The sequence below is a fragment of the Pyxicephalus adspersus genome, chromosome 5 (genome assembly GCF_032062135.1).
Source record: "Pyxicephalus adspersus chromosome 5, UCB_Pads_2.0, whole genome shotgun sequence".
Classification (NCBI taxonomy): Eukaryota; Metazoa; Chordata; class Amphibia; order Anura; family Pyxicephalidae; genus Pyxicephalus; species Pyxicephalus adspersus.
This window is the reverse complement of record NC_092862.1, coordinates 60,808,152-60,829,563: the sequence shown is the minus strand read 5'-3', so window position 1 is coordinate 60,829,563 and position 21,412 is coordinate 60,808,152. Positions and strand designations below refer to the sequence as shown.

The 21,412-nt window shown below is 36.9% G+C and overlaps 1 protein-coding gene across 1 annotated transcript in view; it reads right to left on the bottom strand.

Moving 5' to 3' along the window:
• Positions 1–2,556: 2,556 nt before the first annotated feature.
• Positions 2,557–21,412, bottom strand: part of RNF182 (ring finger protein 182) — a 29,647-nt gene continuing 10,791 nt past the window's right edge. Inside the window, exon 2 of the mRNA XM_072411672.1 lies at positions 2,557–7,343. Within this exon, the coding sequence (XP_072267773.1) occupies positions 6,380–7,120 (741 nt within the window). The 5' untranslated portion in view covers positions 7,121–7,343 and the 3' untranslated portion in view covers positions 2,557–6,379. The remainder of the gene's footprint in view (positions 7,344–21,412) is intronic.

Below are 21,412 nucleotides of genomic sequence, written 5' to 3'. Positions count from 1 at the left end.
TATAATCCATGAAATCCCATAGCTTGAGGTCTGATGCTCTGAGTGTTCTAGAATTGTTCTCTATCTTCTACAGATGAGTGAGGAAAAGCAGAAAAGTTTTTTTGAGAATGTGTCTATTCGTTTACTTCAGTTCCATTTCAGATTTCTATTTTATCAATTTCTTTGAATAAAGGGTCTGGGCAAAGACATTTAAATACAAGTTGACATTCAGAACTACAATGTGCTTTAAACTTGCTGTTTAGGCCTGAGAACCTTGTGTTTCTAAAATCCAAAATCATATTGTTTGTACTGCCCATATGTCTTCTGGTGGACTGTACACTTCTATGTCCTTTCCATAACTTGAGGACAGTGTTTTGTTAACTACAGATAAGAACATTAGTAAGATTTCAGTGCAGCAGAGGGCACGAGAAGTTAAGAGCTCACTGAATTTCTTGAAAGAAACACTACATTTGTCGGTAATTGCAGTGTATTAAACATATAAAACATAACTTATTGTTCATTTACTGCCCATAATATTACATACACTATAACACCTTTAATGTAAGTGAATCAAAATTATATTTTTACTGTATCCTTTTTTTTTACACAGCTCCAGTGTCAAACTGCCAGAGAAGCATGTATTCTACATGTACATTGAGGGTGAAAAACGTAATGATAATAGGTAAATCTAAATCTAAAGCTGAAATTTGGCATATGTAGCACTCACCTCCTTTATGAGGGGGGCTGAATTTGGTGTGTTCCACTCTCCTATTGCAGACTCAAACTTCAGACATGGGGGAAGTTTCTTCCCTTTTGAGTTGGATGCGGCTCCCCGTGCATGCGCAGTCCGGAGCCCGTAAGTTTAGTGGTCTGTAGGTCCGAAAAAGATTAGCGACCACTGGTCTAAGGGTGTTATTGAGCTTTGCTTAACAAGAAAGGGAGAGAATGTTTGTGTGCAAAATGATCCATTGCTACATAACTCATGATCTGTAGGGGTAAATATCTTTGGCCAAGTCCCTGCCAAGCTTTCCCTGGTCATCTTGATCTCTTTCCTCAGGAAATTGAACTTTAGTGTGCCTTCATAGATAACTTATCTCAATGCAAACAGCAGGTTTTGAGCTTTCCAACTTCATTTAGAGCCGCCTCACTCCTGACAGTCCTGCAGTACAATTTGGGGGTCCTGTCCTTTAAATTATTAGTCAGGCTTTTTTTCCATAGGTGGTTGGTTAATTCCTGACCAGGCACCAGACAAACTTAAGCCCCACAGCTGACTTGCCTGCAATCCTGGCGCAGTTAAGCCCCAGGCCCTGGCCAGACTAGGCCACAAATGTTCCTCTAGTTAAAAACCCATGGCTGGATTCCACTGCCCCTGAAAATCTCTGGATATTTATTCCTTAGTGAACATCTGGGGAGTCAGTTAAATGTTCTTTTCAGTACTCCAGGTTTTTAGCACAAATCAGTCAAAATAATGCAATTATATTAAATATAATTATATTAAAAACATGTAATAATAATAAAATGTATAGAACTATACACTAAAAAGCTTGTTTTATCTGCCTTATGGCAGGAACATACTTGGCTTTCATTTTCTGAAACTAATAAAAACTCTGTAGAACTGTGGACTCCTAAGGATTAGTTTATGGATCCTTATATAGTAGTGGTCACTTTTCCCCATGGATTTTGTAGGAAAAATATTGTACACAAGTTATACCATACACAAAGCTAAACCATCACATATCATACAGTTGGGCTGCTTGTGGTAACTTTGCCATGCTAGAAGTGGTCATGAAAAAACAGCAGTGCTGGAACTTTATTTTGACCATACTCACCAGTCTTTTTCTGCATTACCTGATATTTTCATAACATTTTAGGACCTTGGTATAAAGTCTAACAGTTTAGTAGTTTTTACCTGAGTGGAAACAACCAAGGATTACAGCCCCATAAAGACTTTGTTAGGCATACGGGTGTAGCTTCTATTAGAAACTTTGTTGTTGTATTTTATGTATTGTATTTGTTCTCCTTTAAGTAGCATTGCAGAGTGCCAAGGAAAGACTATTCACAATACTTGGCTGCTTCCCAAATTTTTTTTGCTACAGACAGGAAAAAGAAGTAAAAGGATCTCTACTCTGCTTTCCATTTCACCTAAGAATCAAATTTAGGCCAATGTGTTTTGCTTTTAAATCAGTCCTGTCCCACCTACATTTCTGACCTGACACAAATTTTCAATGACCTACTAATGACTTCCTCACTCATAACATCTTTCCATGCTTGGCTCAAAAACTTTTTATTTATGCCATTGACATGACATAAACAACCAGGATCCAGCTTATTTTGAAGCCTACCTGTGGCTACAAGGGATGCAATATTTATCGTCTGATTAAAATTATTTTTTATTTAGTGTCCGTACTCTGTGCCAAGCATTTTGAAGCATATAATTGAGTTTATGAGCTTAGAGATAACTGCAGTAATTATTTGTGTCAGTTCAAAGAGATACCAGATTAAGATATAAATTCCTCAGTCACACAAATACAAATACATCACACAGTAAAACATGGATCAATAAATAGATATTTTTATGTAAATGTTTGACACATTCATTTGAGTTACTGGTCATATACATACTTTTTTTTCTTTACAAATCACAAAATAAGACAAAAAATGTAGATAGACCTAACTGCAAACGACAACTGACGGTAAGACACCACATACAAATTGTCTAATAGCACTGGACCTGTGTCACATACTGCATATCACAGCTTCAATGTTCACTTCAGTAATAAAAAGAATCCTATTGTCATACTAGTGCAGAAAAAGTCAATAAATACAAAACAGATGTGCGATATACTGAACTGTGCTACATCTGAGAATTCACCTTCTAGTATACAGTAACCTCAATAATGCTTCTTTGGAGGAAGGATGTGTTCTACAAATTCACAACCGTCATTACTCAATTATAAAGTGAATCAGCATAAATTGTACACATTTTTGCCATTTTAAAGTTTTTTCAGTTGTCTAACTACATGTATTCAGACTAAGTATTGGAACTGAAATAAACTGCAAAATGTACTAAATTTGCAGTCTTAAATGCATATACCAACTTTTCAGCTTCTTCAGAACCTGAAGCATCAAAGTAAGGATTTCACGCAAGAAACATTCAGAACGGACTGAAAAAGACACTGACGTCAGCAGCAGTGCCAGTCATGTTTTTAGATTTATAATCATGTATTTGAAAAAAGTACAAGTAATGGGAAACATTTGGAGATCTATTTTTACATTGCTGTATTCTCACAAAAAGTACACCAGAAAAACTTTATAATTAAGATGAATGTATCCATAAACTTTACTATTTTAAACATGTTTGCATGAAGAACATCTAATATAAAGTGCATTTCTTTTTATTTGTTTATTAGATTAACATATTATTGGTCAGTAATATTAAAGTGTATTTATTTTCTGCACAGAGTAGATGATCTGCGGTGAGCTATGAATGTATGTATTACTCTTTGTAATCTCATATTCCTAATACAGAGGCTGTGGGGTAAATGGACGGTGGACAGTCATTCCTCCTCTTACCACATGATCACATGAGCTGTTTGCTGCGGGAGTCCACTCACTGCATAACACTGCACTTATAATTCTAGAAAGGGCAATTAAAGAATGGAAGAACTAAAATAAATTTACTAGGAAACAATGCTATGGGGGCTTAGCATTAGAAAATGACAGTGTGCATTCATTCAACCACCCATCAGATCCTGACTTTTTTTTGATTATCATGGAGATATGAATATTGAAAGCTGATTTGGCTGCTGTGAAAAAAGACCTCTTTTAAACTTGTAACACAATTTGAATAATTCCTTTTGGCTTTTGCACCATTCTACCTGCTTTTTTTTTATCTTACCACTGTGTACATAGAGCATATTCACATATAGATGACCCTGGGAGCATCACAAAGTTTATGAATGTATCATATCTTGTTAAAGAAGCTTTAATTACAGATTTGTGAGAAAGCATTTTGTATTCACAAGCTGATTGCCCTCTTTAAATGACATCAATTCCTATACTTTTTTTTATTTTTATTACACTTTTTAGAAGTATTCCAAAACTTTTTTTATTATTTTTTAGGACCAAGTGGATGTTTAACTGCTATCTTTTTATTTAAAAAAAGGAATTTTCTAGGTGAAGATATTGGTTACAAAACATTTTCTGTGCAAAATTCCAAAAAAGTTCATAATTTGGCATATGACATGGCCATGAAAACATGTTTTGTCATGTTCCATCTGGCGACTGTAAATTAAAAAGGAAAAGATAGTATTTACAATCTTTGACTATAGCCATGCTGTTAAGTAAAACTGTTTTGGTCCCTGGTGTAGACCAAATGTGTGGTTGCAAAATTACTTATCAAGACAACCAAGGAAACTAGCAAATATTTAATATGAATTATACTATGTATGGTTCTGGACCAGAGCCAGCTTGCACTGAAAGCATTCTGTGCGCAGGAATGTTGGATATGACGTACAGCATGGGTGTCAAACTCAAATACGCAGTGGGCCAAAATTAAAAACTTAGAAAAAGTCGCTGACCAACCTTGAAAAAATTGAGGACATTTATCCTTCTCATTAGATACGAAACCTTTTCATATGGAAACAAAGAGGTTTGGCTTATCTTATGCTAAATCTTATGAGTGGCCCGCCACTGGAACTCCCTGTTCATTGAAATAGTACTGCTACCACAATTCCCTGCACTTGTGTATATAAAATAGTCCAATGCGGGGCCATGCATAGGCAGAGAGCCTGCTGGCCTATGGACGCAAGTGATGCCGCTACTACAATTCCCAGCATTACTTGCGTCTATAAAACAGTCCAATGAGGGGCTACACATAGGCAGAGAGGCCGCTGGTCTATAGACGCGAGTGATGCCGCTATTACAATTCCCGGCATTACTTGCGTCTATAAAACAGTCCAATGCAGGGCCACGCATAGGCAGAGAGGCCGCTGGTCTATAGACGCGAATGATGCAGGGAATTGTAGTAGCGGTGCTATTTCAATGCAGCGGCGGGCCATATTTAGGATTCCTTTGGGGGCCAAAAAAAAGGACATTGCAGGCCAGGGTTTGACACCCCTGACGTAGAGTGACAAAGAAACAAGTGGTTAGAATGCCAAATAATGCTCTACGTCAGGTTTTAGCAATATAGAACTATGACCCTGCATAAAATCCAATGCTAATTATAAAGAATATTTGTCATTTGTGCCTAAAATTAGGGTAGGTATGAGTCAAAACATGGGCAGGTCTTTGCAATTAGTGTTCAGTGAAGATGGTGGAGAAATTCAACTGTAAAATGTACAACAAAAATCAGGAAATCAGATGTTAGTGCCATGTAACTAAGGCAAAATCAGACTTTTTTTTAAGAACGGGTGCAAATACATTTTTTTTTAAATTGTGAGAATTTGACAGCTGATTGCAATTGATTATGTTCTAAAAGATGGTGATGTGGATCCCAGGCATGAAAACTGCTAAAGGACAACACCCCTAATATGTCAACCTTAGGTTGGCACCAAATTACTCATTTTTGGCCTCTCCAATAGGAGTTGCCTGTTTCAGTCTCTATCCATTTATTTTTATTATGGAGAATCCACATGGGTATCACAATACCATGAACTGACTTTAAATGGGCTTTAGTAGTTTAGGTTGAACTAGTAATTCTTGATAATGGAGACTTTGAGAGATTTTAAATGCCTGTATGTAATTTAACTCTGCCAGCAAACACATTCAATCGTTTGCCTTGATGTAATTTTATTATGTTGACAGGTGTACAATCATTTCTGTTTGTAGCATCATTTTAGAACATATCTAAGGCCAAGCTCTATTCAATTAGAGCAAATAATATCACACTTCCTAGATCAGGAATGGACATTATTTTCCCTGAGGTATCTTACCAATATTAACATCACACAATTTCAGGTAATGCTATACTTAAGCATGTACCCTGCTGTCATTGCAGGCTTTTATTTTGTGAGAATATCAGTTTTAAGAAAAATCTAAATTTTGTAAAAAATACAAACAATAAATATTTTTCTAACACTTCTAGCACACAATCTGAACTTACAAAGGAATGTTTAGATAAAACACTAATTTTAACAAGTTTTGTCATGGTAAAGTGAAATGACAGTACAGCGGCTGAATTCAAAGGTAAAAATAGCAAAAATATACCCTTCTTAAATTGATTAGAAGTCTCATTCATTTCACTTCAATGTGTTATGTTCCACATAGCAGGTGCTGTACTTGCTGATAGAAAGAAGACTGATGAAGATTTAGGTTATAAACACATCATTAGACTTCAGTATTTCCTTCTTCCATCAGCCAGTTCAAGTTTTTTACATTTTCATGTTTCCTTTTTTATGTGCTAAGATGTTGACATACAATCCAAAAATTCATGGCATACACATTGGCAGAATCCATATACCATAAGTATAACAAGGCTAGAAGGGACAAGGCTCACAAAGACAACCCCAAGGGTTACCTTTTTTGATACCAGCAAGTATATCCCAAGAGGCAAGGAACTGAAGTAGAGTAATCCTAGCAGCCAAACAAAAACACGTACAGAGGTTTGGCAGATTAGAGATGTACAATTCCACACTGTCCAGTTCTGAGGCATCGAAACTGGGTCATATGTTGAAGGCCGGTAGAATTCTACCACAGGAGTAGCATTAAGAGATGGAGAACTTTCTCTCTGAACTTCCATTATGGTGATCACAAGGCAGTTGGTAGAACTGTGTGATGGAGTGACTAGAGTTGACAGGCGTTTTGGTGTTAGAAGCAACTCTGTAGGATTGTCCCCCGAACACCTTCCTTTGCCACCACATGCTAGGTTAAGTAAAATATTGTTGTCATCTGGGAGACTGCTGACTTCATCCTCAGGTAGTCGAGTTTCAAACCTACAAAACGGGCATACAATTACACATTGAGGAGACTCCACACAGTCCACAAGTTTGTAGAGGCATTTGGCACATACTCTGTGACAACAGCCCAAAACTTTTGGTTTTCTTTGTCTTAAGTTATATCGGTTGTAACATATCTTGCATTCCAGCTCATCCGAGTTTAGATTTGGAGACTCAGATGTGTCTTCAGCTATTTGCCCAGTCATTGTGTTTGTCAGGAAACTCTGCAAAAAATTCCCAAAAATCAATGGGCCTCATATGATGATTGTCAAAGTGTGCAGGTTTTGATCCTCCTTAACTGTATTCATAGTACGGTGAAAGTGAAATATTAGACCCTTGAGAACCTTAGTCTTCCTTACTTGGAAATATTCTTCTAGTCCATATTTTATCCACTTTCCCAATCTTCAACAGCAGTTGCATTTCAGGAATCTGGAACAGAGCAGTTTACATTGTTAGATTTGTGTGTAAAGCCAGGAACTGATTTGCTGGCATTTTCTAGGCAGTGCACTAACACAATTGTCTTTACAAAAAAGAGCTGAATGGCAATTTATGTCAGTGTCAGACTACTCTGGGATATATTTAACAAAGAGAACATGTGCATCAGAAATTCAAATGGTAATTATAATATTCAAGGTAATATTATATTGTTTTCAATAATTTACAAAAATATCATAATCAGGCATTTACACACTTACAAATACAGATTTCGTTCCTGGTTACTTCTGTGCATCAATGTATTTTATTATTTTAAGTAATGCTCTTATGGATTTAATTTGCATAAGCCTCATTTACTTTACTGTCAGTTTGATCTTGGCTACAGTAATAAGTATCAGGGCTACTGTTAACAAAATTGTTGACTGACCAATATGTTAACCAACTTAATTTATTTAATGTCTGGAGTTAAAGAAAATGCACAAAAGAGGCACTAAAATTTCAAATTCTTTTACTTAATTTTCTATTGAAGTAGAATCTTGGCAGCCTACCAGCCTCCCAATGTAAACACGCAGTGTGCATTACTAAGCTGTTAGAAACTGACTTTAGGGGTTGTTATGACTGGGTGCTCCCTGATGGCTCACTGGTGGTTCCTGGGTAGTCGATAGCCTGGCAACCACCCACCAAGCTTTATAATGACAGGCACTTGTGAAATGCCCCTAATTGCTACTATAATTGCTGCATAGAATTGGACATTGCTTGTAGTATCTATCATGTGGCAGGCATGCTTGTAAAGCATTAACTGAACCCATTCACAGCCAACAGGGAAAAGCTAGTCTGAAAAAGTCCCTAGAGTCTTTGCTGTGATATTTGAGAATTAATACCTTCAAATTAAAATCTAATATAGAGGTCACAGATAACTTGTAAAGCTTTTTACCGATTGTAATATTTGGCACTGCACAATTATCCCTAATTTTACACTTTTTTTTAAAGAGAAAATTTTTAAATTTTTAAAGAGTCAAAATTAAACTTTTATAGATCAAAAAATATTGTTGATTACTAGTTGTACTTTAGGATATCATCCATAAACATGTAAATTTAGGCCCCAAATGTATTGAGAATTATATATACTTTTAATTTGTACAAAATCCTAATTCTGTGTCATTTGTATGTTTTAAAAGAACAGACATTTGTTCTTTCTAAACCAGAAAATCACTGACAGTCAATCAAACATGAAGTGTGAAAAGGCTATATTTAAACCCATACAAAATATGTTTTTATTTTGCAGTTCTTTTCACTGTTTCCCTTGTCATTAACTGGTAGAAGGTATATATACAGGTAGGTGGAGAAATGGGTTCATTATAATAGCAGCTCAACCAGCACTTGCCCACCATTTGTTAGCCTGCCTTGTGTAAGCCTATTGTCTTGTAGCACATCTACTTGTCTCTCAGTTCTGCTCCACCCTCTCCCAAAATCAATGATCCTATATAGAAAATTGCAGGCTAATACCAGGTCAAATTCTGGTGTTTTGTGTCTGTTTGGGATTAATTTTTTTACAGCATTTATCAAAAAGACTGTGATAACACGCCTTATCACTGTCCACAGCTTCATAATTTTCAAGTTTAGTGAATTTGGACACAGGACCAGGTTTAAATAACTAGGGATTTTAAGAATAAAACTTTTGATTCTATCAACAATATTCTTCCTCTAGGCACTACAAAAGACTTGAATAAGCAGTGCCTATACGCCCTTCCATCTGATCTTTCATGTGCACAGTAATGAAGACAGTACGAGTAATATTGAAGAAAAGGGCTTAAAGGTAATATCAGAATGGGTGACATGGTGGCTCAAAGCACTCATCCTGCAGGACTATTGTACTAGGATATGCTTTTGACTAGAACATGACCTAGAGGGAGTTCTGTAGATTCAAAAACATAATGATAGGTTAATTGACCCCCCCCCCCCCAAAAAAAAATGATATTACTGTATAGTCAGCACACTGGATTGCTCCTTTTAGGGATAGTTATGGACATGAACATGGACTCTGTAAAGCACTGCGTTAAATGTTGGTGCTATAGAAATAAATGATAATAATGATATTGTAATCTCTTCCACAGACTGACCCTTGCTTGATGGCTGCTTAGCTTTATCTGTTTAGAGTTCTATTATTCTGACAGCTTGTTACTTTTTTTGTTTGGTTACCAACCTAATATATGCTGTCAATGGAGGGATGCGATCTAGTGGTATCTCCCACGTCTTGTAAGAGGTCCTTGTAAAAACATAGTACTACTTAAACCTTACACTTCACATTTGGAGTCTGCACTTACAAACTAATATAGGGTATTAGGTTTTTGCAGCTAAAACATGTACATGGTTTTATCTATGATGTCTCAGTTTAACCCAGTTTTTTTAACCATACATTTATTACAAATCAATAGCAAAGCATACAAAACAAAAATACATTCTTACAAATTCTACAATAACATTCTTTAGGATAAAAGATATTATAAAGATAGAAACTCAGGTAATCAGGGCCTAAGGAACAAATGACCCTAATAAACCCTCCAGGATCTTTTTAAATACTTTAGTCGTTCCTCCTAGTGCAGTGGTCACCAACCTTTTTGGACCCACGGACCACAAAATTTACCGGCTCCTGACCGCGCATGTGCGGGGTGCCGCGTATCACTTAAAAGGAAACAAACTTCCCCATAGTGACGTCATGATGCCAGAACCTGCCCACTCTCCCATCGCAGGTCTGAGTCTGCAATAGGAGAGTGAGCGGGTTGTGTCCAGAGACACAACCTACCCACTTTCCTGTGCCTGCGATCTGTACGGGGACATGGCTCTCGCGGACCACTGCACAGGTTGGCGACCGCTGTTCTAGCAAGGCTCAGTTACCTATAATATTCCACTAATAAGAACCTTGAATGTGACACACCTATGTAACACATATCATCAATATTCTCCCCTTCCCTCCCGAACCAAATCATTATAGATTTTTCAATGTATATCTTATATTTATAACTAGCGAATGAACCAAATTTCTGTAATAATTCTAGAACACTTGGTAAATGATGACTTGGCCAAACACATATCCGCATTAGATGAATTACTAAAAATTGTACAGCCCACCACAATACCTAATTACATTTTCCAGAGTACATAGGCTAAGGGTTTCACTTAAACATTAAAATCAAAGGTCATGGAGAACATCTATGTCTAATACTACCCAAGTTAGAAATAACAATTAGTCCTGACTAAAAGACTAGTAGGGGCTTCTGAGGCACTAAATACAATTACACAAGAAGTCAAATATATCTAAACATTCAACAGCTTAATCCCATTGTATGCAATGACCTTCTTGGCTGAGAAGAATAAAAATTCTAACCACAAATGCTTACCACTACCCTCATCAAATCTAACAAATTCAAATACTGCTAATAGTTGTATTATAAACCTCTGACCTAAAATAACAAAGTAGGACCTTAAATAAGCCTAAATTAGGTACTTATTTAAAATTATGGAAATTTCTTGATTTTACAGTCTCATACTGAGCACAAAGAGAACTGCACAATTGGCAAGGATAAAATGATCATGCATAATTACATTAACCTCCGCAATGACCTTCACTTTGTTACAAATACCGAAATTAATGGTTTTCTTTTTATGATTACTTTATACCTTTGTAACCCTGATTTACATTTTTTTTACATAGGCTAAGGGGTTCACTTAAACATTAAAATCAAAGGTCAAAGGGGACATCTGTGTCTAAAGCTGCGTACACACTTCCAATTTTTATCGTTCAAAATGAACGACGATCGATTGGGCAAAAATCGTTCGTAAAAAAAGTAACCAACGACGCCGATGAACGAGGAAAGTCGTTGGAAATGAACGACCGGACCGGCGGATCGGATTGGACGAGGATCGTTGACCATCGTTCGTGTGTACGATCGTTCATTGATCGTCCATGGTCTGAGCATGCGTGATGAACGAACGTTCGCTCACTTCCTGTGGTGCACGTAACTTCCTGTATCGTTCAAACGATCGCATCTATTGTATGTACAATATCTACGAACGATCGTGTAGTTATCTGTATGTACAGGATCGGTGCTATACGATCGTTCGCAGATATCGTGCAGGATCGTTCGTCGTTCGTTTACCAACGATAATAATTGGAAGTGTGTACGTAGCTTAACACCATCCAATATTTCCACAAAGTTAGAAATATCTCAATAACAATAATCGTAACAAGTAGACTAGTAGGGGCTTTTGAGGCACTAAATACAAAAAAAAATGAAGAAAGAAACTGGGGAAACATTCAGCAGATGAAACAAGTAATACGGTCTTTCCTCAATCACGATACAGTGGGTTGTAAGACCCCAGACTAGACTAGCTTACTCTTGGTACGCTTTTCTTTTTACAATTGCTGTAAAAGTCAAATTTACCTAAACATTCAACAGTATAATCCCATTGTATGCAATTAAATACCTTCTTGACTGAGAAGACTAACAATTCTAGGCATAAATCCTTCCCACTACCCTCATCACATCCAACAAATTCAAATGTTACTAATAGTTGTTTTATAAACCTTTGAGCTAATTTAAAAAAGTAGGACCTAAAATAAGCCTAATAGCAGACATATTTACCTTGCTCCTGTGCCATGTGGGTTCACTTGCAGAGTCATCCTACAATACACATCTGGGAGCCTAATCGGCCAAATTAATTCTGACATGTGACAAGCAGAAGGTGGACATTTCTAGCCCTGTTCATATTTAAAGGAGCTTTTGCCAGAAAAACCCATTAAGGTGCTATCGCACTTAACTTCTCCTCGCTAAAGTGCCAGCTCCTCTCTCCTGCACAGTTCTGACCTCGAGCGTGTCTGCTCTTCCAGGTTTAATGTGCGTCGCCCCTCCAGCTGGCCAATCAGGACAGTGTTCCCCCTAGATTTTTTTTAAGCTGGGTGGGAATAAGCTAATAATAATAGACGGATGGTGGCCCCTGTGTTGTGACCCACCTTTTCAATAACCACCCAAAAACAGCCGGGTGGTTATTAAAAAGTGCCGGGTGACGCACCCGGCTAAAAATGGCTGGGGAGAACAGGAGATAGCCCTTTGTTAATCACTGGCTATTTAGCTGGCTCAGACACAGTGCTCAGTGTTCGAGCAACAAGTCTTCAGACTACTGCCAAGCCCTGTAGCTCTGCTCTGTTTCCCAGTCAAGCTCTTATTCTAACCCAGTCTGCCTTTCCCCTCCCTGTTCTTTTCTGCATTCACTGTCTTGCTGGTCCCTTGTGTCTTCGGTGAACCCCCATGCCACTTGTATTTTATTTCTTCTTTCTGATATTAGACCCCTGGCCTTGTTTCTGACCTCCCCTGTTTGCTGCCTGTTTCAAAATTATCGACTACTCTCTTGCCCACTGATTTGGCACTTTGCTCTGTTCTGCTCACCCTGGTGTGCTCAAGGAAAGCAACCTGGTATCAGTCTCCAGCACAACACTCTGGCCACTAGAGGGAGGCTCCGGAGTAGATAATGCTGATACTTAGACTCTGTGTCTTGGCCCTTCTTAAGGCCCTTCTTCTTAATTTAGAGTAATCATAGCTTCATTGACATGCACAGCACATAGGTACTTTTTTATTATTATGGAAATATCTTGATTTTACTGGAAATGCTGAAAACAGTCTCATACTGAGCACAAAGCCTAACAGAGAACTGTACAATTGGCAAGGATAAAATGATCATGCATAATTACATTAACCTCCGCAATGACCTTCACTTTTTACAAATACCGAATTGAATGGTTTTCTTTTTATGATCACCTTATACCTTTGTAATACACCACCCTGATTTACAATTGATTTTTATTTCTTGGTGGGCAAATTAGCCCAATGTTTCCATTTATTAATAGCATAAAATGCAATTAAGTAACAAAATTACTATTTTACCTTGAATACATAAAAACACCAGTTGAATACTATTGAAATTAAATGCCCCAATCAGTTAACAAATATATTATAAAAAATATTATAAAAATATGAATAATTAAAAAAGCAAGTTTTTCCTTATTCAAAAAATATTGAATGCTAAAATCTGTTTCCAAACAGTCTAATAATCATAATCCAGTCTCAGTGACACTCAAAACTGTAATACCCTAGCAAGTTGTTTAAAAACCAAGGTAGTCCACCTCACCTTACACCATCTGACCTCTCCTGCAGTCTGACAACCTCGCTGGTGCCTAAAGAAATGGTCCAGAAACCGGGTGTAGGGTATTTTTTCATATTCTTTTCATTATGATTTTTACTGATATTTTTTAATCAGGTAATTAGGGACTCTTAGACAAACAGACCTCAGCCCAGCATTAACAGTCATATATATCTGCCTAGTTGTGCTAAGCACTTAGCACGCCAAGAATCTTTCAATTCTGTAATCTATGTATTCCACTTACACCTGCACTCAACAAACTATCCTGGTTGTCAATTAGCAATTATCCTCGCTAGTAAGTGGAAAAAAGGGTAAAACATGCACCTGGAAGAAAAAATAAACCCATTTACTGAATGCTCCCATTGCAAGTACACTATTTTTAACAATGGTGGTCTTATAACATACATTTGACACTACGTCTGTTTTAATGAGGATGGATAATAGAAGACTATATATTGTACAAATTTTCTTGTCCTTCATACAATTACACTACAAAAGGTTGGCAAATAATGGGATTATATATAGCCACAATTCTGTTACAGAATCATACCAGTATAGGTAAAAAATGCACAGAAGTATTCAGGGAAGTTGAAGGCTATTATGTTCATGTACCAAAAAAGAAGGTGACCTTGAAGTACATAAAGCCTAACTTCAGCTAAAATGAATAGCCTAGTAATGGTAAAAATATGGTAAAAAAAAACTATTTCTTCCACAATTGCTTTATACCGCCCCATTGGGCCTGATACAGGTAGTCCCTGGGTTACGTACGAGATAGGGACAGTAGGTTTGTTTTTAAGTTGAATTTGTATGTAAGTCAGAACAGGTATGTTACTTTATTAAATGCAATTAGGACAGATGTTTGTCTCAACATATTAATTGACAGTGTGGTGTCAGTTACTGTAGAAAAACCTTACTGTGAGTTTATCGCAAAAAAAAAAAACTTTATGGAGCCTAGACATTCATTAACTTCTGTAGCAAGCTGTGCTTTGATATGCAAAAAGAAATAACTACAGAGTTTGTCTTGGTCATTAAAGAGTTACAAGAGGATGATTTCTTCTGCAAGTCATGCAAACCACCCCCTCCCCCCATCAAGCCTCTGTCCTACACAGGAAGGAGCAGGGAAGCCCCGCTCATATCTAGGAGTTGTCCATATGTCGGATGTCCTTAACTCCGGGACTACCTGTAGATTAAATCTCCCCAAGACAGGAGAAGATATATTTTTATCAGTAAAGCTGGGTGATCCAGCAAACCTGGTTCAGGTTCAAAACATTTGCATAGCAAACATAGCAAATAGCAAATGAGATTGAAGAACTCTTTTCTAGATTTGCTTGGATCACCCAGCTTCACTGATGAAAGTGTATCCTCTCCAGCCTTGCAGAGCTTTAATAAACCAGGCCCATTGTGTCAGAGGTTTGCAGAAACTCATTTACACACAGCTCTTTAAAGGTCCTGTCAATGCACTTCAAAAGGGTAAAGATCTGGATTTCGACTGGTCCATTGCAACACCTTGATTTTTTTCTATTTTACTCATACTATTCAGATGGCCTCACATTTGATGGCTGCAAAATGGCTGCCCTATGGCTGCAAAACATGTCCACCAATCACCTTTCTACCACTATGCTTGACAGTTTTTGTGAAGTGTTTGTGCATCTCCACTCCACTCCAAAGCACAGACAAGTTCCAGAAATCTCATGTTTTGTTCAGATGTAACTGTGCAAACCTATGCTGTGCTACCATGTTCTTTTTAGAGAGAAAAGACTTTCTACTGGCAACCCTTCCAAACAAGCCCTACTTGTCCATTTTGTTTTCCAATCCTACTGTCATGGATTTTATTATTTAGCGTGTTAAATAAGGTCTGTAGATAGAGGTGTAGCTCTTGTTTTTTTTTGCAATTTCTCTGAGCACTTCATAGTCTGACCTGAATTGCTGGGATGTTCACTCCTGGGAAGATAAGCAACTGTCCTATTTTCTACTTGTGAATAATCTTTTCCACTGTATAATGTTGGAATTCAAATTGTTTGTAAATGGTTTTATAACCCTTTCCACATTATTGAACAGCACTACCTATGAGAAGTAGAAGACTTTATCATAGACTCCATGTTGTTTTTTAGTAGAACTATCCATGGGAAATATACCAAGTAATCTGCTTTATTGTGGGGGGTGAACATCATGTAGGACTAGTGGGGTTTCTCTTCTTTGTTAATAAGAACAAAGGGTATGGTCACCTGGGGAGGTGTGAAGAGATTCCCAGGATATCAGGTCCATAAATTGTTTAGGAACATCAATCACTCACGATGCCTGAATAGTCACTTATCACTTCAAATATTTAATTACTTTTCTGTACCACCTACTTTACTTTGTATTATTAACACCATCTTTTCTGAATACATTAGAACAGCAACTCGTGTCTGTTCTCTTACGATCTTAATATTAACAGCTGACGTTTCTTAAAGAAATAGATATTTTTTTTACTTGACTAGCTACTTATCTAAGAATATTGCTGATGCCTTTGATAGTCATGTCTTAACACACACTTGAATGTTCCAGACCAATAAAATGCCAAATCTTCTGACTTTATAGAGGTGGTCACACAGTTGTTGAAGATAATTTATTCAAATGCATTTGATTATATTCACCTGGATTCTGCTTACTATATTCCTATAGAAGTGGTAAGAGTGTACGTAATTTTAAATACCACTTCTGCATTTTGACTTATTCATTGGTAAATAAATGATACAGTGTAATTGGTCACTTGCTGGGATTCTCCCAAGGTTGTATTTACCTTATGTACCTTATTAATGTTCCACTGGGAATTTGTCCATTTGTACATTACAAAGTCTTCACATATTTTCCCAGTAGAAAAAGTATGCTTTTTTATCAGTATGTTATAAATTGAACCTTTTTTAAAATATACTTAGAAACATAGACAATTTTTGCGTAAGACCACATGCATTCACAAATCTAAATTTTTAGCAGAAAAGTGGCACCTTCACCCAGCTGCATCCCACCACAGCCTCTGAGTCAGCAGCTGTTTCTATACCATTGTATGATGGATTGATTTTTTATCAGAGACAGCAGTAATTAAAATGGTTGAATAAAGTACTGGTGATTCAGATTCTCTGCTGTGAGTTGTCATAGAGCAGGGGTGCCCAACAGGTGGATCGCAATCTACAGGTAGGTAGCAAAGGCAACGAGAGTAGATCACGGAGCTCTGCCTTTCAAAATAAACTCTACCGCGCACAGGAGTTCAAGTTTTTATTGTTGGTAGATCATTTTGGTTGTTTAAAAAGTAGCTCACAAGCCAAAAAAGTGTGGGCACCCCTGTCATAGAGTCATAATGGTGACTGTTATTTGATCTGAGTCTGTTTACTTTAGGTGCTTTCAAAACATGTTTGATCGGTATTTAGTAAGGCAGCAGTGTGTAATTAGGGAAAGTATTACTTTTTACACATTGCAATACCACTTATAACAAGAGGGAACATTGTGCTGAAAATCAATCCATGCCATCTGTCACATGAAAGTTGTTCTGATTTTTAACGGGTGATTATGTTGCCTAAAACAACAAATTAGCTCACACTTTAGTAACAAGACTGTTCTGAATTTGCTGACTGTATATTTATCTGCCTTTGAAAAATAGATACAGTACTTCTCTAGAAACACCACTGATATTATTGTCCTATTAGGTCTTTCTTACTTTCTGACAATGTATGTATGGACTTACTGCCATAGCAAAATTGTCAGAGCCCCACTCCAGGATAAAAGCAGAAATTTAATTTATTGAAAGATGACAATAGAACTTCTATAACAAGTCAGGAGTCCACAACACATCTGGAGAAACAATTCCTATGTCGTGTTTTACCCTATGGGCTTAATCATAGATTTTTATGATTAAGCCCATGGGATGAAATGCGTCAGTGGATTTATGTGAATCTGGTGAAAACGAATCATCTCTGCTGATCAACAAATTGTCTCTGACTGCTAGAGCAACTCAGGACATGATCCAAAAGCTATATATGCTCCAGTGAGGCCTGGAGCGGGGAACGGAGGGAAAATAGTGGAAGGCCTGCATGACTGGGAAGGGTTGGGAGCAGGCAGTGGAATGGTTAAGAGTTATCAAGGAATGGAGGGGGGGGGGGTGAGTTATTAGTAAGCTTGAAAGTGACCTACAGGGGGGAAGAGGAGGGTCATTTTTCAACATGGCAGAGCGAGGACAGGAAAGTTTCCCTCCCACCCCCTCCGTTGAGGCAGGGGGAAAAAATGGTAGTAAAGAGTTTTTCAGTTGGTGGTGAGGTCCTCGAGGGAAGGTGTTATATTGGAAGGTTTTCAGTGGGGGTGAGGGTCTCATCTATAGTATGAGACCCTCAGTAAGGTTGGTGTTGGGAGTTGATTAAAATTGCTGGTGTAGGGCTGTGAGTGCTGCTGGTATTGTTCCTGAGCTTGAGGTTTGGCTGGGAGCATACATACTTCGACGGCGCAGACCCTTTTAGGTGCAGAAGTTATGATTAGTGGGACCTTCGAGGACCAGTAACCAGGGGTGTGTTTAAAGTTTTAAGTAAAGATGTTTTATTAATGCCTTTATTTCAGTTATTTATTGTTATTTGATAATTCGGTAATTATTTGTTTGTATGTTTAATTTCATACTGTAATTTATGGTTAATTTTATAGGTATTTATAAAAGAGTTTTTAGTCATATTTAAGTATTTTTTAATAAACGGCCCATTGGGCTAGTTAACCAAGTGAAGTTGTCATTGTGTGTTTTGAGGGGGAGGGGGGGGGGTAAAAGGGAGTGGGTGGGCACTGTATGCAGGAACTCAGACTTATCACAGTCATGTAAATACAAAGGAAATTAGGTAATCCTTAGTGTAGCAAAAGGTGTTTTAAAGGTACCTGTCCTCAAACAAAATACATGTGGTAAAAACATTTAATGCATGGCAGTTGATAGATTCAATGTTCTAGGTCTAGCTTAGTTTTTACACTTATGATAAGATTTTAGATATCCTGGACATTTAGTAAAAGAAAAATGTTTTCACAAAATGTTTTTGTTTTAACCAACTTTTTCAATATGTATGGGTGACAGGTAAACTAGAGATCACATAGTTTTATACTAAAAATTTACCTAGGAGCAATAAAGTATAAATTATGTTTTGAAATATATTACCAGTAAAGTATGGTAAACATTCCTACATCTTACCTCACTATATTACCCAAGTTTGATGCATATATAAAATAATGATCCTGCAAAAAAAAAGTACAAGGTCAAAAGTCATATCTTTAGACAAGCATAAGTTCCATCTGCTGCTACTATAGGCAGGGGAGAACAGTGAGGCAGTCAGTGAAAGCTGATACAGGATGATTAAAAAGCTAGCAGAAGTTTTATCTTTCACTATACATGAATCCAAACTCTTAGAAATGATTAATGAGATTAAACATTTGCTCAGAAATACAAAGCAGATTGTGAAGTCTTAATTGCTTAATATGTAACATATAAAACAGACAAACCTGCTGTTAAGTTTATGTAAAGGCAAAATCTTTTTTAATTTTGAATGCAGCAAAAGGGTTATAAGTTTCCATTCCTAAAGAAATAGTATGTAAAAAAAGCATATTTTAAAAGAATACAAATAAAATAAAGGTTGTGCAGAATACTTTTAACTTATCTATATACCTTAACTTTAACTTATATTTAACGCCCTTGAAGCCCATGCTATTCATTTAGGTGTTCAGACATGGTACATTATTACTAATCCCTTACGATTTGTGGAGATAAGTCTTGTTCATCCAGCACCACAAATCCATTTCTTTAGTTGTATTGCTATTTGTCTGGGAATATAAACCCTTTCTATCTATTCTGGGGACCATTGTGACCAAGACAGATCTTGAAGGAAAATCCAACATTGTGTGTTGTGGCTAGCGCCCAAGGTAGGGGGAAATATTCCCATGTGGACAAATATTATAACAACTGTCCAAAGGACTATACATATGCTAGGTTTTCTGTGCACAAACACAAGTGTTTGCAGATTTGTGGATCTGGGTCCAAAGGAGGTACAGTACCTTCTATACACATATTAAGTGCTATGCAATTCATATTTGCCCATAGTTTCCATTGAAGAGGTTGTTTAACAAGAACACTGTCATGCTCTTTGAATCACATTACCCATTATACCAGTGAATCATGTCTACCTGCAAAATAAATTGATGCTGCTCAGGCACTCTATGTAGCAGAGAGGATTTAGGTGCTATTTGTAATGGAAAGGCACAATGCAATGCATGTAGCGAGACAGGAGGTACTGTATGAAACAGGTAGTATTATATGTAGCAGATACAATATATAAAAAGCACTCGATACAGTAGAAAGTTCAGAGGCATTGTATGTAATAGAGATGGATGAAGAACAGTGTGGGACACTAATGCTGGTCACAAAGTTACTGAATACAGGAAAGTAGTACAATATATAATGAGGAAGTATTACAGAGCTGTAAAGCACAATATATATATATATATATATATATATATATATATATATGAATGAGAAAAGGTAACACATGTAACAAAGGCATGAAGTATTGGGTACAGTATGTGATCCAGGTGTATAAGCCACTGCTTTTAGTAGCTTGATTTAAAATACTGCTTGTAATACAAAGATATAAGGTTTTACATGTAATACAAAGAGGTATTTAGGTGTGCTTAGAGGTATGAGGCACTGAATGTAAGCATAGAAAAGCCCGAAAAATACACGCAATACCATGGTGTGTGTCAATTTATGTAATTTAGAAGTTAAGATTGAACTGTTTATATTATCCTATATGGGTAATGCTGCTTATATATTCATATCTATTACATTGTGGCTTGCAATAAGTTAGTATGCTTTAAGATAATGATATCTAGAGCAGTGTTTTCCAACTTTTTTTGAGCCACGACACATTTTTCACATTGAAAAAATCCTGTGGCACGCCACAAATGAAAATTGTTACAAAATGACACTCTGTAGTTAATTCTCTTGTCTCTAAGAATAAACAAGGCAATTAAGCTACCTACTGCCACCCACTGACATGGAAGAGTATTACATTACTCTGCCAGTCACTACAACACAGACACTCGACAATGGTAATTGGATAATGTCCCACGGTACACCTGAAGATCTTTCGTGCCCTGCGGCACAGTGGTTGAAAATCACTGATCTAGAGACCAGTCCTATAAAACATTATTCAGCTCTACCTGAACCACATTGCACCCTTGTACACCTCTCTGGTCCTCGGTTATAAAATCTATTTAGCTGTTCTGAAATATGTTGTACAAAATATATTTTTGACAACTGAAAATTAAGTTTAATACCAAGGATAAATTAAGGAAAACAAAGACTGTACTGAGAATTTGTCCTTAGGATATACAGTACATCACGTCCTGACTCTAATTAGCTTGCACTTCCAAGTCACGAACTAAACATAAAAGACGTCTCTGGGAATTTATAAAACATGTATGACACTTTTGGTTTTATTTCAATTCATGGAAAAGGTCTGTCCGATACAAATTATGCAGATTTATGTTAATAAAACAACACGCATCAGAGTAGCTTCCTGAAACTGGCACTACATCCTGTGTCCTTGCAAAGCTATTTTTGTTTAAGTGCTATAAAAGATGTCCTCTGATACAAGATGACCTTTTATTCTCTGCAACATCTCCTCTTAGAGACTTTGTAATGATGTGCTTGAAAGTATTCACACCTGACCAACCACTGACTGTGATAATAGCTTGCCCATTTTCCTGAATGGGATCAACATTTACTCTCTTTATTTAAGATCTAGTCCATGCTCAGAGAAAATATACAGTGGTTTTGTAGATTATTTTCATTATTTAATATAGCTAGTGCTAAA